This window comes from Nicotiana tabacum, chromosome 3 (assembly GCF_000715075.1).
Source record: "Nicotiana tabacum cultivar K326 chromosome 3, ASM71507v2, whole genome shotgun sequence".
Classification (NCBI taxonomy): domain Eukaryota; kingdom Viridiplantae; phylum Streptophyta; class Magnoliopsida; order Solanales; family Solanaceae; genus Nicotiana; species Nicotiana tabacum.
In genome coordinates, this window is record NC_134082.1 from 177,949,601 (window position 1) to 177,960,826 (window position 11,226).

Below are 11,226 nucleotides of genomic sequence, written 5' to 3' on the forward strand. Positions count from 1 at the left end.
CTTAACATATGACTAATTCTATATATGTGAATTACTTACAAAATAAACTATATGTTGCAATAAAACATTATAGACAAAAGTCCAAAATTTTTTATTGAAACAAAAATATTCAAGCAAGTTATTGTGTAATTTAATATTCAGTAAAAAGCAAAAAGGGTAAAGAGAAAATTTATTGAGAGACTGCAATTAAGATCGAGGTTAGCATAAATTCGGAGCAGAAAGACTAATAGATTTTAGGGGGGAAAACAAATGAAAGAAAGAAAAAAACAAATAGAGAACAACAGGATGAGAAAATCCGAAGAGGGATTCGATCCCTTGCTGTTGGGAAAGGAAAACAACCGGAACTAGTGAACCACTTAGCTTTATAGACCATGGGTTCCCAAAGTTAATATTAGACCCTTTTTTTAAATTATGTACATGGAAAAACTGATTTGCTGGGAAGACCATGAGTTCACGTGAACCCCAATTTACACTGTAGATCCGCCCTTGTCTGAAATGTGAATAGATCTGAATGACTTTTTTAATGATAGTCATGATATGCTAATTAAGGAGTCTGAAACTTCAGTAACTTCTCCCTTGACATGTTAGCTGTATTTGCAAAAATATTTAATCCTATGGTTTTTGTTTTATCGTATTGTGCATCAGTACATTATGAGCCATTATTTATTTCTCATAATAATTAAAATATAACAACAATTGACACGTAATTTAAGACAAGTACACAAATTTTACAAACAGATCGACAATGAGATTCCGCAACACTCATTTCCAATATATGGTAGATGATGTGCTCTTTTTCAAGCTCGCGAAAAACCCCTTTATTCAACATCTTCTAAACCCCCTTTATTCAAACATTACATGAAAAGAAATAAACTAAAGCCACACATATAAAATCATATGTCTCTGACTAAGTCATAGTCCTCGCGATCCAAGAGAAGCCAAGTTCCATCTTCTTGTTGAACCATTCCTTTGTGCTTCTCAGTCCACCAAGCTGCAGGTATACAATATTCATCTTTTAGCATGTCCCATATCCTGTTGACAAGTGCGAGATCACGATTCACCTCTAGTTTAAAACCTGCTAAAACTCCTATTCCTTGAGTCCCATCAATTCCATGCAAATAACCCTCCAAATTATGCCTTGTGTGTGGGTCTCCAGGATTAAGCTTCAAATACGGGGATTTTGTGGTGTCAATTATTATTTCCTCACCAACGTCTATATAGCCAATGGGTGGGTATTTCGGAACAATGTCTAATAGGTTATGAATTCTTAGGATATGAAGATTTTTCAGTTTGGAAAAGGCCTTCTGAAAATTGAGATCCCCAACTTTAGGACTTGCGAATACAAAAGCTGTCACTGGAAACTCCTTGCCACTGCTCGTTTTGTTGAATCCATTGAAAGCTATGTCAACTGCATTTAGGGTCGCAAGTGATGCACCTAGGCTATGGCCAGCCACTGTTATGCTAACCTCTTCATTTTTATATTCCTCAACCAATCGTTTCACTTCTTCAAGAACCTGCAAACAAGAATATTAGAATGTAGAGCTAGACTCTTAATTTGTTAATATTAGTCACTATGACAATTAAAATTTTATCATTTAATTTGTCACTATTAGAGTTGAAACGCAATATAATTAAGTAATTAATCGTGTGCTCTACAGCTTAACTTTTAGAAGAAATAGTCACACTAGAACGATCAGAAGTAAAAAAACAACAAATCCAGGAAAAAATGGAAGTATCAACAAGTAAGCGATTAATATGCACCTGGTCTCTGGCACTAGCCTGATTAAACATTGATCGTGGATCTTCTGATGTATAAATATTATAGAAGCCATGATGCACCAATGGTTGGAACAAAGGAAGTAAACCCCCATCACCAAATACTTTTGGTCCAGGGATAAGTAAAAATTCAAGGTCATTAACCCACTCCAGTGTCTGAATTGTTCCTCGCCAAGCAATTACGATATCCCTCCTTCCCAGTGCAACTTTACCCTCATCAGTAGCCACAGCAATATACCCCATAAAATTTGATTCCTTATTCCATGCTTCCCTTGACAATGATTTTACAAGGAAAGCACTAGGGAGTGGAATGGATGAAGTTGCATAAAAGTATTTGGTTACTTTATACTTGAGTGGGTCAAGTCCTGCTCTAGTAAAAAGATTTTCCATCGAGTATCTGCTAGCTCCTGCATATTTGGATGCTTTCTCATCGATGAAGGTGTCATAAGTTACATGAGCCAATTCTCCATATTGAATAATATATTTACGAAGATCAACATCCAATGGATCTAAAAGCCCTTCCCAATTGTTTTTGCCACTAAGTTGCTCCCATTTCTCAGCCATACTTGCCATTCTATTTCTTCTTTTATGTTTTTTACTCTCTTTGTTTCTTCTTGGTATGTGCTTATCATTTTGCCCATCAAGCCCAAACTTATATAGGTGAAACTAATTCATTTCCCTATAGGGTTTCACATGCATGAAACGTGTTCTTATTTCTCCTTATTAAAAATTCACAATCTCAATGTCCAATAATTGAAATGACCAAGCAATAGTGCTAATTAATTGTAATCATCTCCATACCTTCTAACTACTACCGTACTCTTTGTTCTGCCCCAGCACTCGGACATTTGAATGAATTTTATAATTTTATAAATGTATTTTAACAAAAATTGATACTCCATATATTAAAGGGTGCAACCGAAAAGCGTTGGTTAAGCATGAGGATTCTTACTGTTTCTCACATGCAGAGCCAAAATTTCTTTTCTCGTGTTCTTGTTTCATTAACATGGATCTGACTTTAAATTAGACTTTATAATCATGAGTTATTTTTACTTGTAAACTACTAGCATCAACTAGTATGCTAAAATTACAATCATCATTAAATGTGTATTCTCCAAATGATGAAGATAGAAATAAATTGCAAGAGTAGCAAAGCTTCAAGGTGAATTTTCTCTTGGATTTATTATTTGTTGTCAATATTTTGCAACAATAGATTAGGAACCGGAGGCAACGTGGACAAGGGCTGATTATTTTTCGCAAATTGTTAAGTACTTCTCCATTATTTATCTATCAGAAATCTTATACTCATAATTGAAATTAATTCGTATGAGATATGAGTCGTATTAGGAATATTCTTTTTAATTGTGGTGGTGATAGGAGGGGTGTATACTTCATTGCAGTTTCTTTGTTTTTTTTTTTTTTTTTTAATTGTGATTAATAATAATTGATAATTTGCTTGTGACTATGATTCAATAAGATGTTTGAGCATGAAGGGGCGTAATTTCCTATTAAAAATGTTCTTTTACTTTTTTATGTTCCTTTTAAATTTTATTTGATAGGGTTTGAGCCAAAAGAACGTATAAATGGGCTAACATATATATTTCAATTTAGTGATCATGTATTATTTATGAATTAAAAATCTTGCAAATCTAATCGAATTAACGCAAAATAAACTGAACCGAACTGGTGATTAGTTTGAATTAAAGACACACCCATGACCTTTAAATCGTAGGTCGATCACCTCTGTTTGCCAACTTGAGTCGTCTCCATGTTTAGAACGTGTCGTTGGAACATGTTAAATGATTTCAATGTAGAAAATAATACTGTCATGTATGTTAAAATGTTATTAATTATTTATTGGAAATAACCAAGTCAGTGCTATGGATCAGCACGTAACATGTTTCATAATTCATTGGTGGATTGGAATTAGGTTACTAGTATTTAGGTAACATTGTTGAAATGTCACGTTCAAATGCTGGGTTATTTGAGTGACAACTTAAAGAGTTGGTTCATCGTTAATAATGATAATTTTTCTATTGTGATTTGCCAATATATTTCAATAATTAACTTGCTGACCAGTGGCGGAGAGACACACGCAAAGAAAGAGTTTCAAACTTGTTTACCCTTAAAATAGATAACAATTGAATTTATACGCGATTTTAAGGATATGTGAATTGATTCAACATAAATAATCAAGAATGTTAGATAAATAAGTTAAAGGTACTCTGAACAATCAAATCAGTCATAACGTTATTGCCTAGCTTAAACCTCGATTTGACAATAGTTTCTGCACTCGGTTGAGTCTTGGGTTCAAGGCCAATCAAGAACAAAAAAACAAAAATAAAGTTGAGACTTTTCAATAGCTAGAAAGCATAGAAGTAAGTTTGTATTGTCTTGGTATGTGATGTTACCATGTCCCTATTGAATAAAAAAAAATTCCCTTATATAGTAGGGGAGTTCTACCCCTAGTACAATTCTAAAAAAGGTAAAAATCCTCTTTGTACGCCAATCACTGATACGCTAACGACATCGGGCGAGATCCACGCTGTAATATTCGATTGGGAGCGAATATCACGACCCTCTGTTAGTCGTGTACAACTGTTTGTAATGCTTTTGCGACGTCTCGGTGTTCTCGGAGCTTTGATTTGGTCTCTATCTCATATATTTATACTTCTTACTTCGTTTGTCTTAGCCTGTTTTTCACTCTTTTGTTTTTTAAGACTAAGCTGCCCATCCTTTCTTTTCTCTTTTCTCTCTCTTCGATAACGGTAACATCTTCATCCTCTCCGAAAAATCCACCGGCAAACTCAGAGCGCCGCCGACACTCGTCCAGGTAAGTACTCGTCTCCTTTCTCTCTCTCCCTGCGTCCCTCTCTTTTTCTCCTTTCTTTCTCCTTTCTCTCTCCCCGCGTCCCTCTCTTTCTTCCTCTTTCTTTTAACCCTAGCAGCAGCTAGGCCGGCGACCGTCGACCCACCGGCGCCGTCTCATCTTCCTTCTGCTTTTACGACCCAACCAGACCACCCCTATAGGTTTCCTTTTCGTCAAACCTTTCCTCGTCGTACCATTGTTTCTCGGACCGGCACTGCTTTCTGGCGACCGTTTCGGTGACAGTCCCCTCCTTTTCTTGGTCCCGTGGTGTGTTGTGTATGTTTCAGGTAGCACTTTTGGTGGCTGTTTGGTGACGGGTGGGAGGTGCACGGGCAAAGCAGAGCAGGCCATTTGGCATTCACAAAGGGCTGGACGTCGGGTTCCAAAGCACCCAGGTTATATTCGCGGGAATTGCTGCGGCTGCCCAGGCAAGTGCAAGGCATACGGGCGAGTAGAACGGAGAATCACCATTCAAGTTATATTTCCAGGTTCTTTCCATCAGGAGTTGGTACCTCCCGTTTTCTTGTATATTTCTCTATGTTAGTTAATTTTTGGTTATTTAGTTAGCATCACTTTAAGCATATTATTAGAATACTTGTAGTTGCAATCGGTTATTTTCTAGTTTGGGTCCGTGTTAGTGTTTTTCGGAGTTTGTCGTAGGTATAGTGGCTGTGGTGTGGGATGGTAGAGTAAGGTCATGTCCTCGAGGGGTACCGGGGGTGAGTAGGGGGTGGGGAGGGGGTCAGGGGTTGGGACGAGAGGAAAGGAGGGTAAGGGGAAAAAGGGAGCTTGTAGATTGAGGATTGGGTCGTGGAACATAAGGACGCTGACGGGTAAGTCTATTGAGTTGGCAAAGATTCTCCAGAAGAGAAAGATTAATATAGCTTGTGTCCAGGAGACTAGGTGGGCAGGGACGAAGGCGAGAAATGCAGATGGGTATAAGTTGTGGTACTCTGGAGTCGTGAGGGGTAAGAATAGAGTGGGTATCTTGGTGGATAGGGATCTTAGAGAGTCTGTGGTTGAGGTTAGGCGAGTGAATGATAGGCTGATGTTTATTAAGTTGGTGATCGGTGAGTGCACCCTCAATGTCGTTAGCGTTTACGCACCGCAAGCGGGCTTGAATGAGGAGGTTAAGAGGCGCTTTTGGGAGGGCTTGGACGAGATTGTGCATAGTATTCCACCTACTGAAAGGTTATTTATTGGAGGGGATTTTAATGGCCATATTGGGGAGGCTGCTGGTAGTTATGGCGAGGTGCATGGTGGCTTTGGCTTTGGGGATAAGAAAGGATGAGGTACTTCGCTGTTAGACTTCGCTAAGGCTTTCGAGTTGGTGATTGTGAACTCGACTTTTCTGAAGAGGGAGGAGCATCTGGTCACTTTTCGGAGTTCGGCGGTGAAGACTCAGATCGATTACCTTCTCCTCAAAAGGTGTGATAGAGGGTTGTGCAAGGATTGCAAGGTTATCCCGGGAGAGACCCTCGCGACTCAGCATAGGCTCTTAGTGATGGAAATCGGCATTATGATGAAGAGGAAGAAGAGGTATGCTCGTGGCCGACCGAGGATTAGATGGGGAGCTTTAACCAAGGATAAAGCCCAGGAGTTGGAGGCAAGGTTATCCGCTATGGGAGCTTAGAGGAGTAGTGGACGCAAGCACTATGTGGTCGACGACGGCGAACTATGTGATGGAGGCGTCGAGAGAGGTGCTAGGTGTATCGAAGGGTTTTTCTGGCAGGCACCAAGGAGATTGGTGGTGGAATGACACAGTCCAAGGTAAAGTAGAGGTGAAGAAGGTAGCGTACGTGAAGTTAGCAGGGAGCACAAGCGAGGAGGAGAGGAGTGCGAATAGAGAGAGGCACAAAGTGGCTAGGAAGGAGGCAAAGCTGGCGGTTACGGAGGCTAAGAATGCAGCGTTTAGAAATCTATACGAGGAATTAGGGGAGAAAGGCGGGGAAAGGAAGTTGTTTCGGCTGGCTAAAGTGAGGGATAGGAAGGCCCAGGATCTGGACCAAGTAAGGTGCATCAAAGACGAGGATGGTAGAGTATTGATGGGAGAGTCCCATATTAAGCAGAGATGGCGGACGTACTTTTACGATCTTTTGAATGAGGAGGGGGACCGGGATATAGTGCTAGGGGACTTGGGGAATTCGAAGAGTCCCCGAGATTTTAGCTATTGCAGGCGCATTAAGGTGGAAGAGGTCGTGGGGCGTTGCGTAAGATGAGTAGAGGTAGAGCGACCAGGCCATATGAAATTCCGGTTGAGTTTTGGAAGTGTGTGGGTAGAGCAGGATTGGAATGGCTGACTGGGTTATTCAATGTAATTTTTAGGACGAAGAGGATGCCGAAGTAATGGAGGTCGAGTACAGTGGTACCGTTGTACAAGAACAAAGGTGATATCCAGTATTGTAACAATTATAGGGGTATCAAGTTACTTAGCCATACCATGAAAGTCTGGGAGAGGGTGGTGGAGGTGAGGGTGAGGAAGACGACGTCTATATCCGACAATCAGTTTGGGTTCATACCGGGCCGCTCCACTACGGAAGCTATCCACCTTATTAGGAGGTTGATGGAACAGTAGAGGGATAAGAAGAAGGATCTGTACATGGTGTTTATTGACTTGGAGAAAGCGTATGATAAGGTTCCTAGGGAGGTGCTCTGGAGATGTCTTGAGGTGAAGGGCGTGCCGGTAGCCTACATACGAGCAATCAATGACATACATGATGGAGCTAAGACTAAGGGTAGGACGGTGGGAGGCGACTCGGAGCATTTTCCGGTTGTTATGGGATTACACCAAGGCTCAGCGCTTAGCCCGTTCTTATTTGCCTTGGTGATGGATGCTTTGACACACCATATTCAAGGAGAGGTGCCATGGTGTATGTTATTTGCTGACGACATAGTTCTAATTGACGAGACGAGGGCCGGTGTTAACGAGAGATTGGAGGTTTGGAGACAGACTCTCGAGTCTAAGAGTTTCAAATTGAGCAGGTCTAAGACAGAGTACCTGGAATGCAAGTTTAGCGCTGAGTCAAGGGATGTAGGCTGGGACGTGAGGCTTGGGCCACAGGTCATCCCCAAGAGAGATAACTTCAAGTACCTTGGGTCGATGATTCAGGGGGACGGAGAGATCAACGAGGACGTCACTCACCGCATAAGGGCGGGTTGGATGAAATGAAGGCTTGCATCTGGAGTCTTGTGAGACAAGAAAGTGCCACCGATACTCAAAGGTAAGTATTATAGAGTTGTAGTTAGACCGACCATGTTGTATGGAATAGAGTGTTGGCCGGTTAAGAACTCCCATATCCAGAGGATAAAAGTAGCATAGATGCGGATACTGAGGTGGATGTGCGGGCACACTAGGATAGACAAGATTAGGAATGAAGATACTCGGAAGAAGGTGGGCGTCGCCCCTATGGATGACAAGATGCGAGAAGTGAGGCTTACTTGGTTCGGGCACGTGCAGAGGAGAAGCCTCGATGCACCGGTGAGGAGGTGTGAGCGGTTGGTCATGGTGGGTACGAGAAGAGGTAAAGGGAGACCTAAGAAGTATTGGGGAGAGGTAATCAGGAAGGACATGGCACGACACATTTTCGAGGACATGGCCCTTGATAGGAAGGCCTGGAGGTCAAGCATTAGGGTTGTAGGATAGGGGTAGTAAAGCTTTCCTTACTTCATTCGGGGGTGAGGCGGGGTTGGATTAGGGTTGGTCTTAGATGGCTTGCAGTTTATGTTGGACCCACACTATTCTTGTTGTTTGTCTTAGCCCCGGGCCTTAGATTATGGTTACTGTTATTGCATGTCGTTCAGTTTTCGATTTTTATGTATGTTACTATTACGATTTCTATTGGAGTTACTAATGAATTCTCTCCTCTTGTTTTTTTTACTTTATTTTTGTCTTTCTGAGCCGATGGTCTATCGGAAACAGCCTCTCGGCCCCTATCGGGGCAAGGGTAAGATCTGCGTACACATTACCTTCCCCAGACTCCACTATGTAGGATTTTACTGGATAGTTGTTGTTGTTGTTTTTGTCTTAGCGAGAACTCGGAGTGTGTGCTAACCCCGAGTTTACCCGTATACAAAACTGAATCCCCTAAGTGTTCGTATCAATTGACATGTTTATTGTTATCTTCGTTGCAGCTCTGTAAAGGAGGTTAACTCTTTACAAGAAGTAAACCCCGACTGTTGGTAATGGGTGTCCATTCACCGATGTTGTGAAGGTCAAGATGTGGGGTCTCCTCCTGTTTTTGTATTCTTTTGGGATTAGATATACACAAGGCCATGCCACCCCAACCGTAAGGCAAAATCATACTCTATTTAACACAGTACACTTTATGTTTAGTCAAAATATCAAGTAATTCATTGACAGTGACGAAAACAATGTGCATCACGAGAAACGAAATAGGCACATATATATTTTCTTTTTCGAAATTAATACAGTATAGGAACCAATAGTGAAATGTCTGATCCTATATATCATTGTCGTTCAAATATAAAGAATTTGTCTATTTTATGCTACATTATTTCTCGTGTTTTAAGACCAAGGGACAATATGGAGCACTTATATGCGGCGACGGAAGTAGAATTTTTATAAAGGAGATTTAAAAAGTAAAAAAAAAGTATTATATATTTATATATATATACTAAGGGGGTACGGGATCGCTTCCGAATGAGGCTCAGGAAATGAATTACAAGAACTTCAGCCCTAGCTAGCTACTAACTTCTAGGTAAACCTTAAACCACGGTGTTCCTCACAACCCTTCAACGGCCACTTGCCTAAACGGGTCCAACTAACACCACCGGTTAGGTTGGCCTAATCAAGATTTACTGTTGAAATTGGTAACTGCCTGGTCTATACAGTTCTTAACCCATAACCTCATCGGGGTGACACTGTAAACTCCTAGCTACAAAAACATGCTTAGTAAAAATATTCGAATACTAAGTTTAACACTAACCTGTTTAGCATATCATTTAGGCTAACAATACTGCAAATATTGAAGAGGGAGGGAGTAGAATAGTACCAGAGACCGCCTGTTTGTGGCCAAGTGACCTTTTGATTTTATATCAGAATTCGAAATATTACAAGGGAGAGAGTTTTTTACAAGAGAGAGAAACTAGAGAGAAGTCAGAGCATTTTCTAAAACTTTTGCTAATGCTCCCCTCTCTAAAGAAAATGAAGATCCTTATATAATGGATCCTTATAAAAACAAACAAAACTAAAACAGTAAGTTGGCTGACAAAATAATTACAATGATGACCGACAAGATAAATAGAAAATTCTATATAATTACAACCGGCCAACTACTTTATAAAAGTAGGATTACCTTCAATAATGGATGGGCCCGTGACTTTATTAAAGTTGTCTTTATTACCCCAATAATTTATGTTATGGGGCCTTCATGCCTTGGCTTTTCCTTTGTCGTCTTTTTTCGCAGAAGATTCTTCTGCAGTCTCCTTCAACTTTGCAAGGAAATCTTCAATTTCGTCAATGTTAATTTCTGTGCTTGGGCTGCTTTGAGCTTCTCCTGCTGCACAACCTTCTTCATCTGAAGTTTCACCGATAGAGGTCATCAATATATCGTCGCTGATTTGTGTTCCAAAATTCCTTGCTAAATCTTTCTTGACTTCTTCAAAATATGATGCAAGAATTTCTCCTTTTGAAACTACCTCTTTCTTCATTTGAAGTCGTCTAGTAACCATTTCAAAGGGACTTAATTTATCCCCTGCAACTTTTGTTCTTCCTTGTTGAACATAGGCTTCTAATTTAGCCTGAATTTGTTGGATTAAATCTTCACCAAATAATTTCCCTTGCTGATTTGATTGGAGTAACTTACTCCAGAATTTATTATAAAATTTTTTGTGAAGACAAGGAATTCCTTCGGTGGTATAATCAATTTGCACATCCCATTTCATTATCCAAGGGATAGAGAATTTTATGAAAAAATACATGGCAGCAATGCCATCATAAAATATATTATCTTTTTGTAGAGAAATAATTTTGGGAGATATGTCTACCCATTGAGTATATAAACTCTTAAATAAGGGAGGAAGTATTTCTAATGACGGACCGTATAATTTCCACCATTTGAAGAACCAATTAGGGATCTGTTGTCTATTCATATTAGAACAAAGTTTAATGAACCAAGAATGTTTCCTATTAGGATTCTCATAAAGAAAAGTTTTATTAAAACTTTCTACATAATCCCAATAATTAAATTTGACTGATACTTTTTGGTCAGGATGAGTGTATTCTCGATCCTTGAGGGTACTGATACCCCATTCATCTGAAGGTATTACCTTCTTAATAATAATCTTTGAAAAACTATAATTTTTCTGGTATTCGCAGGATAAAAGTGCTGAATTTCAGCAGATCTTGTTGTCGAGAGTATAACCTCATAATGCATCCTGTATTTATAAGCAGGTGTAGCGTATGACGCTGTATCAAAATATCTGGCCATTAATTGCCACGGATTATCCTTCCATTTAAGGTCGGATTGTTCCAAAAGAATTATTAACTCTTTTGTGTCCTTTTGGTTATAAACCTCAAGATTCTCATTACTATCCTCTGATATGACTGAAGAGTAGGTTGG

At 39.8% G+C, this 11,226-nt stretch overlaps 2 protein-coding genes across 2 annotated transcripts; one reads left to right on the top strand and one right to left on the bottom strand.

The window, feature by feature from the left end:
- Positions 1–676: 676 nt before the first annotated feature.
- Positions 677–2,412, bottom strand: LOC107775710 (phospholipase A1-IIgamma-like). The gene is made up of 2 exons (XM_016595459.2): positions 1,762–2,412; positions 677–1,514 (listed from the first exon to the last, which is right to left on the bottom strand). The coding sequence occupies exons 1-2, from the start codon at positions 2,347–2,349 to the stop codon at positions 894–896; spliced, it is 1,209 nt and encodes a 402-aa protein (XP_016450945.1). The 5' UTR covers positions 2,350–2,412; the 3' UTR covers positions 677–893.
- A 3,888-nt stretch (positions 2,413–6,300) lies between these two features.
- Positions 6,301–7,036, top strand: LOC142178209 (uncharacterized). Its single transcript, XM_075247534.1, has 2 exons — positions 6,301–6,654; positions 6,971–7,036. The coding sequence occupies exons 1-2, from the start codon at positions 6,301–6,303 to the stop codon at positions 7,034–7,036; spliced, it is 420 nt and encodes a 139-aa protein (XP_075103635.1).
- The last annotated feature ends 4,190 nt before the right edge of the window (positions 7,037–11,226 follow it).